Below are 21,283 nucleotides of genomic sequence, written 5' to 3' on the forward strand. Positions count from 1 at the left end.
AAGGTTACAGTTATTAGTCATATAGCACAAAAGAGACAATTTAACTCTTTTGTGAGGGGGGCAGGAAAGCGTTCTTTTTGTGTATATATATTTATTTAATCTTGTTTATGTTTTCTGTTTCATTTATTTAATCTGATGATGATAATTTTTTTTTTTTTTATACAACTATTATATTAGAGTTATGTCTTGACCTGTTCATCTACGTATGCAAAGAGATGAGGTGTCGTTTTCTAATTTTCGGTATTCACAAATTTTCGAAAGAAATCAACACATACAAATTAAGCTTAGGAAAGGAGCCTTTCCTAATATATTAATCTAAAACGAATGAACGCAAAAACAAGAGGCAAAGGAAAAAAACCGGGCGGGTATAAGAAAAACAAGGAGAATATCAAACAACCGTGGTTGACCAAACTGTTGACCGGCACGAGAAGGACAAGGCACTAGCTCTCACGCGGTTTGGGCTGCCACCCTAACCGTGGGACCGACCCAACCGGCAACTGGGTTGGAAGGGGACATCGCGGGACACCCTGATAGTTACCAGACCAGGCATCCCAAATCTCCTCCCATCAGTGAATATATCTACCAATGAAAAAAGGAGTCCAAATTTGGGGCCCACCTGCCGGTACCTACCGTACATAATCATCTCTTTTTATCTGTTTCTCTTCGAATTTTTGTTACATTGTTCTGCTTGGAAAAAACTTTGCAACTTATATCAGAAAAACATAAGAAAGTATTTCTATAGTTATAGTAGCACTGTAGATCTGCCTTTGGAGCGATGGTATAAAGAAAATGTTTTTTTTTTTCAGAAAATTCGAGGTTGGAGTTAGAGTTCCGGGGCCTTACGTATGAGAGTGCAATTTAGAGTGAGAGTTACCCTAAATATGGAATTTACAGATTATTTTATCAAATGTATTTACTAGATTTTCTTCACCAAATTATTACTCGTAACGAGACTCTAAATGATCTTACAACATGCATTTACGTGTCTCTCAATCGTTCGTACACACACTAATCACCATCTGCTTTTTTGCATCGCTCACACAATTAATTCTAGCACATCTCTTTTGCGTCTACATGACCAATTCTAGCGCGACTCTAATTTGAGACTAAAAGTTAACATTATGGTCAGTGCCCTACAGCTCGAGGGCTTTTTTTTCTACTAAAGGACATTCGTACGTATATAGTTCTTTTTGTTGTAATGAAAAATCTGAAACAAGTCGGTGACTAATCTGATGCCAGCTAGCTGTGGTATCAACTGCCCAACTGCTTCTTGCCAAAAGTTCACCACAAGTCCGCCAAAATTCATTAATAATGCCACGTGGGCTCCTAGAATGCAATCATCACAACGATCGTGTTCAGATCGCGGGATCTATATTACTACTGAGCTCGTCCGCGCGTGGGTCTCAGTTTTCTGCCCAAAATTTTGAAAATTACTAAAAAATTGATACTTGTACAGCGGTGGTTTCCTTCAGGTATTGTTTATATTCAGTTTTAAATTAAAAAAATTTACAATGATTTATGACGGCACAATGTACGATGAATATATATGATTTGAGGATCTTTGGGATCCTCACAAAGAGGACCGACGAGGATCTTCACTTTTGTTTTACAAGATGTTATCTAAAATTTTAATAAAGGTTAACTATCCACACATTCACTTTTACTTTCACACGTTTTTTGTTAATTTTGGTCATTGGATCTTCTTCAGATACTTGGCAACCATTCGATTGACTTATGACCTAGGCTATTTTTAGTCGCAAAGTCCTCCTGGTTGTATTCCTTTTCTGTTTGAAGACTCTCTTGGGCATGCTTGACTCAGAGACCAGAGCATCAAGTAGTTGATTGATGGTTGTGACGACGCCACTGGTAGCGTGATCGGTATGAAGTAATTGTTTTTTGGTTCTTCTCGACAAATTAAGCTATTTACTATAGTTAGGGTATTGAACAATGGGAACCAGGATCCTCGCCGGATCCATTCCCTAGGAATCATAAGGATCACACAATCATGTCGTTCACCGTATATCGTGCGGTCAGAAATCATTTAAAATTTAAAATTCAAATATAAATAGTACCTAACGAAAATTGACCGCACGATATACGATAAACGGACACAATTGCGCAATCCCTAGGATCCCTAGGGAATGGATCCGGCGAGGATCCTGGTTCGAACAATGTGTGGCAACTTGCCCAATAAGAAAGGTAGCCCGAGTGAAAGTTCGTTTGATCCGATGATCGAAAATTGAAAGGAGTGTATGAGAAATAAAAAAAAATGTGTGAAAAGCACTAACCTTAAAAAATTGCTCATTTTTTTCGACAAAAATTTATTTAACCTGAAACAAATTAAACAACCAAAAGAGATTTGTATGTTTGCTACTATGGTCTCGTGCTGATTGTGGGTTATTAAAGATGTAGCAGAAGGGCTGAGGCCGTACTCAATATGAACACTTTAAATTGACATATTATAGCGTATGGAGAGTAGAAACACTATAACTTTATCATTTAATTAGTCTAAAACATTATGACGTTATTTGGTGTTTAGAATTAAATTGGATATGATAACTTAATAAATCCAATGTACATTGAACATGAATGCATTGTATCATAATAAAGTTCAATTATAACAGTAATGTAGAGTTGAAAATGTTAAGTTTACTTTGAATTCGACCTTTAGAAGTATGCATTCATTTCTTCATTCTTGTACATTGAACTTAAAGAATTATCAAATATCATAAACACCAAACAAATTCTACATAATTCGTTTCTTTAGATTATATATCGATCGATCGATAATCACTTTACACATTTTGCACTAGACGACAAAACAATGAAAACTTTGGGGTATTACTATTAAGTGAGGGACGGGTAACGCTCGACGAAGATGAGTATAACTTTATTGGAAGAGAGCCTCAAAAGTCAAAGAGGGGGTTCAACTGAAATCACGTGAGATTCTTACAGCCTGGGAGTGGGACCTTCCTACGTCTAAGAAGTTAAAGTCAATCTTAATCTTAATTTTTTGTTATTTACAAGGAGGCCCTTCCTTTTTATCGGGGTTTGCTTTTGGGACAGGTTCTATCAGAAGCCGTTGATTTCCATATTTAAGTGACTCTATAGGCTAAAGGGACTGATTGAAGGGGACTTTTTCACGGACTAAGATTGTCTGCCCTTTTTACTTTTCATCTTCTTTTACTTTTTCAGTCATTAATTTCATACCAAGTTAATTTAATACTCCAGATTCTGTCACTTCATCAACAACACTAAAACAACTTTAAAGCCCAAATTTCCTAACTTTTTCTGCTGCCTTTCCACCCTCTCCTATCTGCCTTTTATGTTGCCTTTGTTTCTGAAATGCATTTTACATAAGCCTGGACTGGAGTACCAATACATGCTTCCAATACAAGCATAACTTTTTTGCATATTCAAAATTAATAAGCATGGACTGCAGCACAAGAATATGCAGATTCAAAAATATGCACAAAATATTTGTTTCGCATAAACCAACGAGATCCAAACCTATCTAACTCAACAACTTTGCCTACAATCTGTTGTACTTACAATAGAAGCAAAATTTTCAATTAAGCCTCTGGTAATGCAGGCTCAACAAGTCCAAAATAACAATAAATTGGCCTCTGCAATCTTTATGTATGGCATAGCTGCTTCTGCAATAACAATAAGTTGTCTTCCTCTCTTCATCTCCAGTGGTCACCACTTACATTCAAACTCAAAGCCTATAATCATCAAAATCAATCATTTTCCATCCTATATGCAATAGAGAAAAAGATATAGGTGAGAAAAAAATCATCATCTCAAATTTGTTTATTTACGGAGGAGGATGTGAACTTTAATTAACTAGTACTAAAACTTTTGTATACTTTAAAATTGTTCTCAATTACTCTATAAAAACAAATAATGGGACACGTTCAATCATAAAAAAAAGGACCCCAACACGTTATTAAAAAGAAAATCCAAATCCTATAGTAAAAACAAGCAAAAAATAAAAAATAAAAAACATAAAACAGAAACCCGAGAAGACCCAATAAAGATGCAGTGGTGTAAAATGGTATAAGGATAGAGTTGCAAAAGTTTAGATGATGAACTTTGTTGTGATTGTGATCCAGAAATTGAATCGGCGAGAAGTGAAGTTCAGAAAAATTGGAAGAGCGGGAAGGCAGCATAAAAAGTCAAGAAAATTGGGTTAAAAGATGCTTTAGTGCTATTGATGAGATGATAAAATCTAAAGTATTAAATTAACTTGACATGGAACCAATAGCTGAAAAAGTAAAAGATGATGAAAGGGGATAAAAAGTGAAGAGGAAGACAATCTTGGTCCATTTTTCACAGCTGTTAAATTGGTTGTAAACGAGAGAGAGAGAGAGAGAGAGACAGAGTGTGTGTCTGGGGCTAAAAAATGGTCAAAAAAGTTGGTTGTGGCCCACTTGCGGTTTTGAAACTTTGTTTTGTGATTAACAGCTCTGAGTTTCCTGTCATGTGTTAAACGCTCCCTAATTTATAAAGTAGTCACGCTTCTTGTTCTTGAGACTTGTCCCATGTACGAGAATGATTTTATTCCTTTTTATTTTCAACTTTACGCAGGCTGAGACCAACTTTCGGACGAGATGGTCTCGTCCTCGAGTATCTTTTAATGATTATTTTGTTTAATGATACTTCTCTATTTAATTGGAGATGATTTAAGTTAAATTTCTTATACGACAATTGTTAAATTGGAAAAAATATTATCAAATTTAATAGCTACCCTTGAGTTAAAATGTTAGTAAGTGTCTGATCAAATTTAACCAAACTATCTATTTTACGCATGATTTATGTCTTGTATAAATTTAACCGATAATATTAAATGACAGTTCAACGCTTTCAAAAAATTGTCACAAGGGAGAAAACATGACAGCTCACCTTGTCTCAATATATCGTGGGAAGCTCAAAATAGTAAAATAAACAAAACCAGAGGCTACAGACAAGGGAAAGAAATATCCGTAAATAAAAAATGATGATACAGACAAGGGGTACGCATCTACGCACTCGGTTCAAGTTAGCACCCCCACCCACTTTACAAAAGCCAATTTCGTGGAAGTAGCCCTTCCCCTCTCGATCCCTTCCCATAAAAGTACTCAGAAGTGCATGCACCTCTTTCCCTAAATATATAATCCCCAAACACACAACCTTTCTCTCATTCATTTCAGTCCTCCCCTCACCCCCCCCCCCCTTCCTAGGAATTTTCACAAACACCTCTCGGGCACTCACTCCTCACTCTCCTCGAACAAACACCAACACTGTATTTCCATGGAAGCATTGAATATTTGCTCGTCTTCTGCTTCGTCTTCCGACACGTCCTCGTCGGAGTCTTCTCTTCCGAGAAATCCCAATAAGCCCGAACGAATCAAGGGCCCGTGGAGCGCTGAGGAGGACCGGGTCTTGACCCGGCTCGTCGAGCGCTACGGGCCTAGAAACTGGTCATTGATAAGCCGGTATATAAAGGGACGGTCCGGGAAGTCGTGCAGGCTAAGGTGGTGCAACCAGCTGAGCCCGAGCGTCCAGCATCGATCCTTTTCGCAGGCCGAGGACGAGACCATCTTGGCCGCACAGGCCCGGTTCGGAAACAGATGGGCCACCATTGCGCGCCTGCTTCCGGGTCGGACCGACAACGCGGTGAAAAATCACTGGAACTCCACGTTGAAGCGGAGGGTCAGGGGAGATCAACTAACGGAGGGTGGCAGTTTTCTTGGCGCCGGCGGCAATGTGGGTAGCAATGAGGGGATGAGCACGAGTTCGGTTTCCGGATCTTTGGTTAATGGGTCGATGGAGTTTGACCCGTTGACGGAGTTGACTTTGGCACCGCCGGGGATTGGTAGCGGAAGCGGCGGGGCGATGGTGGCGGAGCAGCGGAGGAATAATGAGAGTGTGCCGGCGGGGTTTTGGGACGCGATGAGGGATGTGATTGCCAGGGAGGTTAGAGATTACGTGACGACAACATTTTCAGAGCCTTCGGGGCTTCTTTGATAAAATTAATGATGTTTTGATTTAATTTCGGATTATGTTTTTGTTAATATGTTGGCTTCCATTAATTCTTAGAGGCTAAAAATTGTAAGATTGTTCGAATGAATGTAAACTAAAAAAAATATATTTAATTCTTGTTTAAAAAAAAAAATTATGAAAGTCTAGTTTTGTTAAAACTGGTGTTCCGGCCTGTCATCAACGAACAAGTGGAAACCGAGTAGAATAGACACAAAAGTTGTGGGGAAATATTTAGTTGTGACGGAAACAAGGATGATACACTATGTATTTTTATGCAAGTAGTGAAAAATTTTAATTTTTAAGTTATTAATCTTTTAACACACATAACTCATCATTTATATAAGAACACGTGGTGTATCATCTCGTGTAACGGTTAGCAATGGCGGAGCCAGAAAATATTTTATGGGTGGGCTAGCTAAAAAAATTACCCTAAAATCAAATTTTTTGGTTTTTGCTAGACACGTATTCTATGCAAAAATTTAAGTTTAACTTTTGTATTTATATACTTAAAATTTGCCTGGCAGGAACTCAATAAGCTTCGCAATTGCAAACTAACAAAATTACAATGAATCATCAAATTTCACATATATTTAGATTTAAACACAAGAAGGAGATAGAAAACTTGATATCTCAATTACAATCACACAACTAGATCAAAGCAAAACACTGAAAATAGAAGTAAAGACAATATTAAAAAATTGGTTGAAACTAATATAAACCCCACTATATCAAAGCATAATAATCTTGAACAAAATGACATCACAATTTTCATGGTAATTTTTATATTTTTAATTGTGCTAAATACTCACTGGGCTAGTTTCATTAAAAATAATTCTTCTTACACATTTTTTTTGTCTATTATATCTACACACTAAAGTATATATACATATTGCTACAAATCCTCCCTGGGCTACAGCCCACCGTAGCCCTTAGTGTGGCTACGCCATTGACGATTACACTGAAAAATCTCTCAAAATCAAGATGTTACGTGCTACAATTAATTAGTTCGAGATAGATGAAACTTTAATGTAGTAACAGAAATAATATTGCATATGTACTCATACGTAATTTGAAAAATAAAAAATATTATTATTTTGATGCCTATTTTTTTGTTTTGTCCAAATATAAAATTATTTTCACTGTTTAATGACATGCATGTGCTTTTTTAAGTCTAAGATTGTTTGCAAAATAACGTATATCACATATAATATAGCTAGATATCAAAAACGGGAAAGTAGATTTCACGATATTTTGTTTCGTCATATTTATTAGAACGTTAATTTGACGGATGTGCTTGTTTATGCGCATCAGTTTTCTTTTTCTAGTGTGATGGAATCTTCAAATTATCGCGATACCAACTAGTTTTGGGATTTAGAAAATTTTAGGTGCTTGATGGACATTTTGTTGTAATTTGATTTTTTTTTTTTTTTTAAGAAGTAGGAAACTTTTTTGATCAAATCGTTCAGACAAATTTGCATGTCATACATGTTCATATGCCAATTATTTTTTTTGAAAATTGAGATTATCTGTCATAAAAACACGTACGACTTAAAAATATCGTGTACACGGTTGAATTAACCATGTCGTTTATGTTGGTATGGCAGATTTTCCGTAACTAATTTAGTATAATATAGTATAACACTTTTAGCTAATGAAATTCCAGCTGGTGAGAGAATATGATTAGCAGCATATAGCATGTTGTGTACATCCATTGAAACACTGAACAACATTTGGGATAAGAATGTATTATTTAATTTATTATCGAATATCAACAAACGCTAACGACATAATTTATTTAATCTAAATAAGATTAATAAACTGGTCAACGCTATTGTTGACCAACTTCAGAGTACTTCAATATTGATGGAAAATTAGTTAACTTACACATCATGGAATAATAAGCATATTATTTGTTACACCTAATTAAGAAAGAAATTGGGTAAGATATTTACATAAATTTGTGTCCATTATCTTCAATCATACATGAGTGGGGAAAATTGGTTGAATCAGTTATCTAATTAGGCAAGCATTTCAAGTTAGCAAGAAAACCTTAGGAAAACTAGGTTTTTCAGACAACGAGTATAAAGTCTCGCCTCCGACTATGGACACACCCCTAGGAAGCCCTAAAGCTAGTGTACCCTCAAAAGGAAAGAAGGCCAAAATCTGAAAAAAAAAAAATGTTATTCTTACTATGTAATCGTACTATCTTTCTAATAGAGATGATACTCATATATATAGATATATCCTACCTGTATTAGAGATATAATACAAATTGATAGTAAGTTTTGACGGCTAAAATCAACTCCACAACTTGCCAACCGTTAAATCAATACAAATGACTTGAAAGCCAAAGGTTTTCTTCAAGAGTTTAGGTATTTACTATTTAGAATCAAGCAGAATATGTTTCATGTTTCCGAATAAAAACAGATTCAAAGTCTTTGAAAACAATTTAAACCCACCGCCGACTTGTAATATATATTTGAAAACTAAGTACGCGAGGACTTTTTCACCATCTTTTCTTCCACTGGAGGAAAAGCTAACAAAGCATACGTATGGTCGAATAGCGGGACCTTGTTTTGGCGCGGTTGGAAGCAAAACTGTCACTTTGTGTTCCCCACTTCTGCTTCTACAGAAGCACTTTTGGATTTGTGTGATCGATTCACGCATGCATGGTCTGCACGTTTTAAATGCTCATGCCAACTTCGTAGAAAAGTTTTTATGGTTGTGAATTGAGTCATGCAAGTAATAGACATTATTGGTCATAGTTTCTGGACTGTTAAAGGCCCATAGGCCATGGCCAATTTTTGTAGGAGACAGATATTCTTGGATATAAACTACAGTGTGAAGTAGCCCGTCACAATGCATGAGAGAGAGTGTCGGTTGCAGTTACTGCTATAAATTGGTTCTAGTTCGATTTAGTACCAGGTATGGCTTGTCATTGGCTCGTCGAAATTTAACTCACGATAGAAACAAACCAAATCTAGTTTGGCGCAGCAAGTCAGGCTTGAACATTAGTATATTTGAGTAGGAACTATATTATATGAGGCAACGGATCACAGTGCAAACGAGATGTAGACCGGATACTAGGTACTAAATCCCTACCTAAGGCTTTCATGTTTTAGCACAAATTTAACTTGTATGAATATGAATTAACCATTCAGATAAGAATTAATTATGATAAATGGTTCAGATTAATCATTCGGATAAGAATCAACCTGATTAATGGTTCAGATTTAAACTGACAAAATCATCTTTATTGTGTATATGACTCTATGAAAATCAAGAAACAAGTACAAATTATTCAGACACGATTCCCTCTACAAGTATCATGGGGAAATTATTATTTGACTCGAAACCCTCCAGAATAATTGAAGTACATAATCAATCTGGTGTGCGTGCGTGTGTATTTTTGTACACCGTCTCGTCTTCCCGGACCTTTTTATTTGTGTGTTTTCAAACTCTGCGATTAATTATTCCAACGTGGCAGTGGGATGGCAAACAGCTTCATCAGCCCATCCTTGCAGTTCTTGCCATCTTTTTCACCACTGGCAAAGTAATAAGGACTCCACTGAGTCAGCTCCACCTTGAAGCCGTCGCCACCTCCCTGCATCTGACTCGCCAGCAGCTTGGCGTTGCTAAAGTCGCAAGTTATGTAGCTCCATAGGTTCGGCAGTTGGTATACGCTGTAGCCGGAGTTCGCCTCACTCGGTGGATCGTACTTGAAAACTGCAAAAGTTAAACCAAGAACTTATACACTACACACACATAAATAGTTGACGTATGCATGCATGGAATAATCGATCTACGGAATAATGGACATCTGTATGTCCATTTTTTATTAAAGAACTAACTGCCGATGTTGCCATTGATAGTGCGTTGATATCGTAGTCACATACACATGTTATCGTACAATATAAAAGCATGTCTATTAAAATTCAAGAAGGGATGTCATGCACATAGAATTTTGATGTTAAATGATACTAACCTAGTTGGTCATTTATGTAAAAGGGGTTGTTTTGGAGCGCCCAGTCAGTGTAGTTGTAGCCGAAACGCCAGCCTTCAGACCCACCAACAACCACGGTTCTGGCCTCAGTCACTGCCAAGAGAGAGGCAGCAGCTAGGAGGAGGATGAACCCTTGCGCATTAGAACTGAAAGCCATTGCTCCTCTAGTAATGTCCTTATAAAAATATAGAAACTTGATTGTGTGAGAAGGCGATGAGAAAACGTGAGAGGGTTATGGGGTTTATATAGGAAATCGAAAGTGATTAGATTTGCCTCTGTCTCTTTGGTTTCAACATTTTTCACATTTTCAGATTCCAGAAGCTGAATTTCAAACCCTATTTTCTCATTTGGTAATTACTGAATTGCCAACTTTCAGATTACATCATAACCTTACTCGTTAGTTGATTGTGTGACAGCATGACCAGAAGACTGCAGGGGTAAAAGAGTAAAAATGAATGGTTGACAAGTGATTCTGGTCATCGTAAATTTGGTAATCATCCATTAAGTACAAGAATGTCATGCAATGGCTATGATTAGTGGCGCATTAACAGTTTAAGAGGTCAGCTAAGGCAACGGAGGGTAGGTGTGGGTTCGTTTACAGACGAGAATTAAACGGTCAAACAACGGCATGTGGAAACTTGGGAATTTTTACAATCTTAATATGATCAAGGTGTCTGTTTGGTTAATGAGAAAATTTGGATGAAGGGAAGGAATAATAAGTTTTGAACATTTCTCTGGAAGATTTTTACTCTCCTGCACGTATGTACTGCGCGCATGCCCCAATTACAACAAACATCAGCCCTCCATTTTTTATAGATTAAAAACCGGTGGATGTGATGAGTTGATACGCACAACACGCAGCCATGTGCAGGGGGCAATGCACAGGGTAGAAAAGCTGTTCTCTGGAAACCCTATGATGAATGACAATTGGGCTTGCTAAAAAGTGCACCCTTTTCTGGGTCTGAACAGTTTTCTTAAAAGCCTACTTGTGATTAACGTATTCTTACCCCACAAATATACAAATAGCGGGAATTGTTTATTGCGGATTTGCTCCACCCTATGCACATTACTTCAATCCTCTTCCTAGCTGTTTAGATTAGTTTAAAGTATAATAATATCGACCGTGTATATAACTGGAAACAGAAACAGTAATTTCTTTGCAGATACGTGGCAAATCCTGTAGAACTGGTTCGGCTTACTGTTTTAACGTACTTTTACCTGCAGCTCAATTGAAAGCAAAAATCAAATTTAACACAACTAAAAATCTGGAGATTCAACATTACTCATCTGGAAGTTGTAAACTACCGCCAGCTAAGGGCATTAAAGCAAGTGTGGACCCCAAGTATTCTTGAATGTGACTTGGATGAGTTATATGCTTGCAGAATCAACAAAATTATTCCCTTTTCTGGGTTGAAAACGATGCGTTCTAGGCCTTGTTAAGCTTGTTATAGCATGTGGATTTTTGAATTTTTAGCCTTTTCCACCTATTCCCCCAATTCAGTCACCAATTTCTACCAGCTGCTGAAGTTATTGTGCTCAGTAGACCACATTGACTACTTTTCCCTTGCAATTACTTTTTCTGTTGAATGGTTTAATGTGATCGTAAAGATCATGTGACTCCGGTGATCGATCAAATGAAAAATATGGCAATTGCTTAAGGAAAAAACTTGAATCGATACGTTACAGACAAATCACAGTTTGATTCATTTCATCCTTCCAAAATCATTGACACCAACATCACAGAATGTATGGCTTCCCCGCTCTAATAATGTACCCAGCAACAGAGAACAGATGAAGATCGAAAATAAAGAATAAACAAACAAAAAAAAAAAAATAGGAAACTTGTTGGGTAGGTACCAATACCAAATCCAAAACCCAATAGCCAGAAATCAAACGTTCGCAGTTTGTGGAGGTTGAAGCTCAGATTCTTGCTGGGTTTGTGCTGGGTTTGCAGTTGCAGATGAAGTAGCAGACACATTAGGCCTTGGAATCTGAGTGTTGATTCTTCCATCAAGGCAGGATGCACATTTCGCTTCTGCCCAGCTCCCCAAATCGTAATGTCCGTACCCCAAAATACTCCTTCCAGAGCAGACCCTTCCAATCACAGCAGCAACCAGACCCAAAAGTAGCACCACAATAAGAACACCAACAACTGCTCCAACGGAGCCATGGGGTGAGTGAGAAGTGTTGGTGCTTTGCTGCAGCACAAAGTCTGGTGGAGATTGCTGGGTCTGATCAAATGGCCTTGACATTTTTTGGGCTGACCCGGAAGAGGGAAATGCTGGGTTTTCTGCTCCTTGTGCCTTGAAATGCTGTCCAAATGCTGCAAAAGTTTAAAGCTTTTTTGTGAGTTGCTCAAGAAATCAGAATAGGGTTTAGGCTTTAGGGTTTTTGTGGCCTATTGTGAGCAATGCATTATTTGCTTTTTGGAACTTGATTCTTGGATTTAGGCTTTAGGGATTTATTCACATGTTTGGAAGAAAAGGCCTGATCTAAAGTTTATTCTCATCAATTGATTTTTTATTTTACGGCTTTTACCCCTTTTGTGACAAGTAAATTTTCGGTAAGGTAGTACGACTAGAACAATTTTCGTAGCTAGTGAAAGAAATCAATGTAACAGTAATACCCAAGATTATATATTTATGAGATTCTCATAGATGACGTCGTCTAAATGCCCTACGCAAGTTCTCTAGAGGTGAAGGAAAGTTCGATGCGACTGTCTTAAATGAGATGGTGGAATATTTCCAAAATTTGAACTTAAAATCTTTTATTTATAAGTACAAAAAAATATTTCACTAGCTCGTAATACAATCATTCACTTAAGTTATATTTAAATTGGAGGAACCCAAGGGTGAGTAAAGGACAAAAGCAAAGTAAAAAGTAACTGGAATAGTTGGAATCTTGGAAGCGTATAATCACTTTCCAAGAGAAGCACTTTTCGGAAAAACGTCATCGAGCTATGTCAGTTCCCTTCTGTCACCGTGTGAAGAAATCGTGCTAACAAATACCACCGCCAATTCTCCGAGTCACACATGATTCATGAACATGTAATATGGGATGGGGATTGAGCCTGACAAAATTGGGCTTGTAATTGGGCTTCGATTGTTTTACACCTTTTGATTTTTGTTACTTACGCAAAGGTTTCTTTGGGCTTGGGCCCCTTGTGAGAATAAAGGGTTGACCCTGCAACAAGTTATCTCATCGATATTAAAGTTCGAATTTCTGTTATTTTGTAGTTTAAATAAATTTAATCTAGAATATCGCTTGTTAATAAACTGAACAACAATATTATATCTTATAAGAAATGTTAAAGAGACTCTTTCATTCAAAGTGAAACTCTTTGTCATTTTACAATTTAATGTCAATTTCTATACCAACATTATAAATCGATGTAGCAAAAATGTGAGGAGATAGAAAAGCTATAAAGAGCCATACTTCTAAAAACATGTCTCGTTAAAAAAAAAAAAAAAAGAAAAAAAAAAAGAAGAGAATATCCTGAGCATTTCTTATCTCTTCTCAGTTAAACCGCCTTCTAGATGCCATGTGCAAGTGTATGGATAAGATTGTCGGGCCTCGGACTAGTGCTGACGTAAGCATGGTGACGCCACTGCCTATGATTGGGTTCCACGGTGTGCAGGACCATGCTATTATTTTGAGCCAATCCTAAATGATTGAACGAATCACATCGCATTGTCCAGATAACCAGTTTAAAACTGGTTTTATACACGGATTAAGTTACCCTATTTTCAAGTAATTAGCTTGATCATAACTTTAGTTGTGCATCATACTAAGTTAATATCGAACTTACCATTTATGATAGTTTATCAAAATCTTCCACTTGCAAATTTGAAGAAAAAATATTGTTAAATCGTAATAAAACGTGGTAATCGGATTCTTGAATTTGTGTAGGTGGAATTTTGTGTGGGGCTGATGAGTAATCCACAGTAAGACTATGGGGATGCCCACTTCATAATTTAACCTACATGATCACAACAGGACAAGAAATGGATGAATAATGTTGAAGCTTAAACAGCTGGCCCGAGGATAAATAGCACCTTACAAAAATTCTTGTGTTGTGTTTGTTGGTTGGGGATTGGCTAATTTAATCCAAGGCCAAGCAGAAAGAGTGAAGATGAGCGAACCCAACGGCGGAGGAAGACCCGGCCAGGCCCCGCCAAACGGCGGTGGGGGTAGAGCACCAGTGCCACCTAGAGGAGCCGTAATCAAGCAGATTTTGGCCGACTTAGTTAATCGCCCGTAACCATTTGATCTACATACTCGTCGTCATAAAGTTAAGTACGATGTGTACCCATACGTTTATATGTATATTTTTATGAAGCCTATCTAGTTGTGAAATAACCACAGGAAATCCCCCGTTCGGTGGGGGGAAGTGTAATTAGGGTTGCAAGTTGTATGGATCTATTTGCCAAATCTTGTTTGGTGATGATACTAGTTAATGTTAGTATTGTTCACGATGAGTTGTTTCTTATGGGAGTCAGATGATCAGTTGCAACTTGCAAATGGAGTTTGTTCTTTTGGACAATCAAGTCGGTTAATTGCTTGCTAATGACAATTTTCTTGACTGTGTTCAATTTTTTGCGAATTTTATTCAAGTGTACGGAGCATTCAAATTTAGAATTTCTTCCCGCACCCGGAAGAGAAATCCAACTAAATCACGAATTTTAGTTGAATGCGGTTGAATCGTTGATTATCAAGTAACGATGGTGTGGATTTGCGAAAAATGAAATTTGCCTAAATGGATAACCATTGAAGGTTGAGGGTGTAAATGAGCCGAGCCACGTAGAATACAAGGCTTTAGAGCTTGTCTCAACTTGGCTTGAATAAAATTTTCAAACTCGAGCTTAGCTTGGTTTGGCTTGTTTCTGGACGAAGCTTGAGCTTATGGTTGTTTACTCGGCTGAACTCGTTTTAAGAAAGAGTTTAAATTTGAGATCGGCGTGACTTAGTGAACATTATATTAAGAGAAATATATATTCATAAAGGATTACTTTTCAATCTAGAATTTAATTCAATTTAAAATATAACTTGGAATTGTATCCAGTGGATTTACTACCCTAATTGAAGTAACAGTGAAGCAATAGAGGCACTGCCTACATAGTGGACCTCAAATGTACCTAAAAGTGCAAATAGGCTTGGGTAAAGCTTAAGCCCCAAATAAATATTGGGTTTAAGTGGGCCGACCAATTCGTCGGTGGACTATTTTGCCATGCCCAAAGTGTAACAAGAAGTTAATTGGATGCCGTATAAGATATTCTTTGCAGAGGCATGCTGGTAATATTTTTATTTAACATTTTCGCTATTTTCTTAGTTCTTTTTCTTATCCTATAATGTTGCATCCAAACTATTTATTTTCTATAGTATCTTTAACAATCAAGTTTGACAAAAATCGATTAGATCAGAAATCGTTTAGTTATCTAACAATGTTATTTAGTTAAACATTCAATTTTCAAAACATTAATCGAACAATTAAACAAATTTTGATTTGGTTGAATTTTTTACAAAGTTGACATTTAAAGGATGAACTAGAAAATAAACAATTTCAATCATCGTGCAATATTCGCACGTAAAAAAAATCTTACAAAAAAGTTGGCTGCAATGTGTATTCTAGAAGCTGAAGAGGCATGTGATGAAAGTAGCCACCACCATTTGATATCATCGTCCCTGTCAACCTAGCCGTTGCTCAACGGAATTCATACCCGGCAACAAAATTCAAATATCCGAAAAGCAAAAGAAGAAAAAGCAAAAGCCACATTCACACACCCACTTTTTCCATCATTTCCCACAAATTAAATAAAAAAAAGCTACTACCAACCATATAAATTGTGTAATCACTTACCATTATGTTCCTGCATTAATTCAAATTCCAGCAAATGGGTTCCTGCATTAGCAAATGCACACCCAAAAAACACTTCCTGCAAGAATTCAACAATGTCCAAGACAAGTTGATAATTTCGCAGCCTCCTCCTAGGATCACCATCCCTCCAATTTCTGCTTCCAACAAAATTTCACCTTGTCCTCAATCCCCTTCCAACTCCACTTCCTCTGCCTCCTCCTTCCCTTGCACCACAAGCACTTCCTACACAAGCGCTTCCTCCTTGAGCTCAGCCTTGTCAAGTGCTTCTTCAGCCTCCAGCTCGAAAATTGATCGGTCTTTCTCCAACGAGTTCTTGTGGTCGTGTTACAAGGAGAACCCGCATGTCATTCGCATTAACTCGATCAAAGATGCAAGCTTTTCGAGATTTTCCCCATCGGCATTGCCGCAAAAGCCTGTTTCTGCCACTGTAGTGAACAAGAAGCCGCTGCCGAACCCTAAAAGGGCAAATGTGTCAGTTACGCCACGGAAGAGAGTGAGATCAAGCTCGCCAACTTCTCTAGGAAGGCAAAAGAGCTTCCGAAAAGAGCCAGAGAGGCCTATGATCTCTGCATATTCACATCCAAGTAGAACTTCGAGGTCACCCTCCCCAAGTAGAAGGTTCAACATGCCAATCCCACCAAAAGAATTAAGTCATTTGAGACCTAACGGTGCATTGAATGTTAGGCCTGCAGGCTCATATTGTTGCGCGACGGACCAGCGTGAGGCCGCAACTAAATCCACATCCAAGACTTGTATCGAGCCACACAACCCCAACGCGAATTACAACAATTCGAGCCGGCGACTCCGGCCTTGTTTGAACAGCAGAGAAACAGAGATGAGAATTCACAGGATCACCTCTAAAATCGATGAGGTTGCAGCTGGAGAAGCATTGGCTGACTATATGGACTCTCTTCCTGCTGAGGACATTGATAACCCTTTAATTTCTCTTGATTGTTTTATTTTCTTGTAGATTAATATTTTGTGTGTGTGCGCGCGTGTGCGTGTGTGTGTGGTCATGCGTATATTTGAAAGGTTGTGAAATTATTCATTTTATGGTTTGGCAATGTGGAAATGATCTACTGGATCATCCAACTAATTAATTCTCTTCTGTATATTTATTTGGTTTGGGTTTTTATTTAATTTTATTAGTAGCTTTCAAAAAAAATTTGTATCCTTATTTAAACATTTGATTTAAAGGTAATACGAGGAATATAATTGATGCTTTTTTTTTTTTTTTTTTTTTGGTGGAGAAAATCAAGCGAATTCACTTAAAAGTGAATATCATCATATAATCATAATATTAGTTATATTGTTTTTCAGTGCAACAATACATTTACACTAAGGTGAATGATTTGGGCCAACTATAATAATTTGGTAGTGATCTAGTAAAACTTAAAATCTTCCACTTACAAGTGAAACAAAATATCACTAGATTGTAGTACTACGTGACTATGCTATTCAATATGTTAGATAGGGAGAAATATCATCAAACTTTTTAGTTTGGTTGTATTTTCTTTTTAATGTTGAAAAAAAATCAAGTGGTAGATTGTCCTGACAATTAAAATCTTCCTCTTTAACATATTGTGTCAGGTGGTTCAAATCCTTTCCTTTTCTATAGTGTATATTAGCCTAAGGGAAATTTTATTTGAACCCATGTAACATCTTTCTACACTCATATTATTTGCAATTAAAGAATTAATATCTCTTTAAACCCAAATTTATCACCTAAACTACCCTTCCAAACCCAATTCAGAGCATACAATTATTTTTACACCCATTTATAAAATAAAATCTCAAATTAAATTGGATCTAACAAAAAAAAAAAAAATCCCCTTATAGCTAACTAGCTTGAATTTGGGTACATATGAAAATGTTCTATATATTATTGGCTTATTGAATGTTAATAATTTGAAAAACTGATCAGTTTTTCACTTGAACTGTTCCAAAAATTTCTTGAAAGTTCCCTTCTTCACAATTCGAAGCTCAAGAGGCCATATCAAATTGCTTCTCCTCGAGACCACATAGCCATGATCCAAATTTGATTCATCCATTTCTCTACAACATTCACCCAGAACTCTCTCGTCAACTTATCCTTTGATCTCCCAGTATATTATGTAGTGGCCTGGTTTTCGGACATCAAATCTGCATGGCTTGTGAAATCAATTAGCTCGGCTTTCGACCATCTCAATAGTTTAGATCCTTATGGACCACCATTTGAAGGTTCTTTTCAGTGTTTTTGTCTATGTTTATTGTCAGTATTGATAGTGTTTTGTAAAAATGGTGATTTGGTATGGTAGGGTTTGATTATTAGGGGTGCGTTTATTGATAAATTTTAGTTTTAATGTTAATTTCATTTTATACTCGATGGTAATTATGCAATAGGGTAAAAAAGACAATTTTCTTTTACAATTTAAGTTGAATATAGAAAAAAAATTATGTGAGTTCAAATAAAATTTACCTTAGTCTAAAATATCCCTTGTAATCAAGATGTTGGGAAAAAATAACTGAAAGAAAAGGCTATCAATATGTTCATGGGCCTTTCTTTTTCTGAGTTTCATTTTGGGCATTGGATTGGACATGGAACATTGAGAGGGAGTTCCTTCACGGACTGTTTTGCACCTTGGTTTTGTTTTGAGAGACGAATCTGTTGGAAAATTTATTATTATTATTATTATATTAATTTTATTAATTGAATGGAAATTAGAAGTAGAGTGTTTTGGTAGAAAGATGTGCCTATTCAAATGAAGAGTTGTAACTTTTTATTCTTCATAAATAGTCACATGTTTTCTAAAGATGTATCTCAAATTCTATAAATAGGGAAACCTCCTATAAACATAAAACAACTTTTAATCATACATATATTCATACATATAGTGCATTAAATATTAGAGAGTCTCACTAAATCCATATGAGAGAGTTTTCAACACAATCATGAGCCTTGTGATCTGGAGTGCTACTATTACATGGATGTGATCGTTGTATCTTGGGAGACAAGTGCCGATCAACCATGAGCACCATAGTGGGGCATAAAATTGTCTTAATAACACAAGGTCTAACACTTTCCTCGACCGTGTTTTCAGGTTTTTTTAATCCATTATCTCATGTTCATTTAACATTGGTTACCCATATACATGCATTACTTTGATATATAATTGCATGAATTGTTTCTTAATTTTCTATGTGATTTAATATAACAATTAGACCCTATTTCTTCCAACAGAATCGAAATGACGTGTGACTGAATTTGTTTTTAATGCATAAATTTAACAACTCGTAAGATGCTACAAAGTGAGCTTGACTCTGAGTTTATCTATGCTATCAATCAAAGTCCAAACACATCAAAATTTCCATCTTCAACTGTTGACGTTGGATTGATCCGTTCGAATCCCTCCATAATTGTCTCAAAAATTCCATCAACCCTAAATTTTGACACTGTTTCAGGCTTTCAGCAAAAAAAAAAAAAAAACTAAACAAAGGAAGGACAGGTAGGCCATAGATATGAGATATATTGTGTCCTTGAGAAAAACAAGAATGTCGAGTCCACGTGACGCCGTTTTGATATATATTGCTACAAATCAAAAGGATTAAATAAAAACAAGATATCCCTGTCGGCTGGGAGCACTTCATCTTCTGTTTAGCAGGTCAATTACACTAACATTTCTTGAGATTTATTAATTTTTCACATAATTCACTCATGTTTGAGTCATTAAATTAATACCTTCTCAGATTTTAATTCCCTTTCATATAATAATCCCTTGAGTAAAAAAAATGTAGTTATAAATTTACTAATTTACCCTTACAAGTAAAGAAAAGCTCAATTTTTTGTTGAATAAGAAAATCTTTATAAATATATAGAAAAAAAAGATATGAAATCAAAACATTATATATTAAAAAACAAAAAATTTAGAAATCAAAACGTCAGAGGTAAGGACGACGTAGTTGTTTATCTCGCCAAGCTCGTTAATTTGGTTTTCACTGGTGTCGTTGTGTCCAACCAGCCTATATGGCTTCTGTGTAGGTTTTAGTAAATTGAATTTTGAGATTCAATTTGGATTCTTTGTATCCACTCAAATGAAAAATTAGAGCGACAACTCAGAGCTTCATCGTCTTGGATGGCCCCAAGGAATCAATAGTAGAATTAAATTACAATACAAAAACCCTTGGGTTGATGTTGCGATCATTGTCGTATTGTCCTTTTCTTAATTTTTAATGTTTTATAATTTGTTTATATATAATTATAAAGCTTTTCTTTATTAGTTTCAAGTAATTAATAAGCGGGTCGTTAAGTAATTTACAAGCAAATTTTTTACTCAAGGGGTTAGATGACAAGGGAATTAAAACCCAAGGGATGTTAGTGTAATGTCTCAAGAGTTAGGGATTTTGTGAAAACTCAATAAACCTCAGAGAATGTTAGTATTATTAACCCTTTGTTTAGCATTTGCTATTTTCTAATGAAAAATTTTGAGGAAAATAAAGGCTAATTAAGCTACCTAACCATGGATTCTTGATGCAGTTTAGGGTTAGTCATACGGACGATGTAACGTTTTCAACCTTAAATTATTCAACAGGTGTGTGAATTTCAGTTTGAAAATGTGACTTACCCTTTGAAATTGAATTTTCTTTATTTAAAAACCACAAGTATTCTTTTCTATCACTAACTAAGCAAATTCATTAATTAAATTTAATTTCACCCAATTTCTATTTTCGGTTGCCTAAAATGCCCCTACTGATGAGGGGAACCAAGCACATGAGTTTTAGTGGCGGTGTCTATTGTGTTTACTTCAATTTTGTTATTTCTTATCTAATTAATGTGAACTATATGTAGTTATTTCAAATATATTGTATCTAAACTACATATTAATGAAATCTTCTTTATTAATAAAAAAGGGGTGAAAAGACATTTTTATCTTTTATCACAACAAAAAAGTTAAGGACAGTAACGTAATTTTGCAACATAAAATTTTACTTTTTTTGGTTTAAACCTCGCCTATAGGTGATTCTATCATCTTTAATTTTTTTTAAATAAAAGTTAAAAAATAAACCTCCCTCTATCTCTCCTCCACGTTTTGTCTCTCTGCCTCTATCCTTCAATTTTAAGAACAAAAATGAAAAATTTCACATACATTTTGTGTGTGGGCATATACTAGTTTATATAAAACTAATCTCTTGCCACACACGTTGACTTTTTTATTTTTTATTTGAAAAAATAGAAAAACAAAATAATAATAATATATTTTAGAAAATAATAAAGTTAGTTACTAACTAATCCATGGGGTTCTTTTTTTGTAAATTATTTACTTTATTTGAAAATTTAATGGGAAATGGGCAATTTTGGAATTATGAACGTTTCACCATTTTTGCCTTCTCCCTTTATATATACT

General features: G+C 36.0%; 4 protein-coding genes across 4 annotated transcripts; 2 read left to right on the top strand and 2 right to left on the bottom strand.

The window, feature by feature from the left end:
* Positions 1–5,193: 5,193 nt before the first annotated feature.
* LOC103957053 (transcription factor MYB73) lies at positions 5,194–6,137 on the top strand. Its single transcript, XM_009369128.3, has one exon. The coding sequence runs from the start codon at positions 5,293–5,295 to the stop codon at positions 6,007–6,009; it is 717 nt and encodes a 238-aa protein (XP_009367403.1). The 5' UTR covers positions 5,194–5,292; the 3' UTR covers positions 6,010–6,137.
* A 3,110-nt stretch (positions 6,138–9,247) lies between these two features.
* Positions 9,248–10,218, bottom strand: LOC103957120 (early nodulin-55-2). The gene is made up of 2 exons (XM_009369214.3): positions 10,010–10,218; positions 9,248–9,750 (listed from the first exon to the last, which is right to left on the bottom strand). The coding sequence occupies exons 1-2, from the start codon at positions 10,182–10,184 to the stop codon at positions 9,491–9,493; spliced, it is 435 nt and encodes a 144-aa protein (XP_009367489.1). The 5' UTR covers positions 10,185–10,218; the 3' UTR covers positions 9,248–9,490.
* Positions 10,219–11,916: 1,698 nt separating this feature from the next.
* Positions 11,917–12,279, bottom strand: LOC125480146. Its single transcript, XM_048590541.1, has one exon. It carries the CDS (start codon positions 12,277–12,279, stop codon positions 11,917–11,919), a length of 363 nt encoding a protein of 120 aa, XP_048446498.1.
* Positions 12,280–15,918: 3,639 nt separating this feature from the next.
* On the top strand, positions 15,919–16,872 carry LOC103957054. The gene has a single exon (XM_018649822.2). It carries the CDS (start codon positions 15,919–15,921, stop codon positions 16,870–16,872), a length of 954 nt encoding a protein of 317 aa, XP_018505338.1.
* Positions 16,873–21,283: the final 4,411 nt, after the last annotated feature.

Source organism: the organism of the source record quoted next, unplaced genomic scaffold (assembly GCF_019419815.1).
Source record: "Pyrus x bretschneideri cultivar Hongxiangsu unplaced genomic scaffold, Pyrus_bretschneideri_v1 Contig1, whole genome shotgun sequence".
In the NCBI taxonomy this organism is placed as follows: domain Eukaryota; kingdom Viridiplantae; phylum Streptophyta; class Magnoliopsida; order Rosales; family Rosaceae; genus Pyrus; species Pyrus x bretschneideri.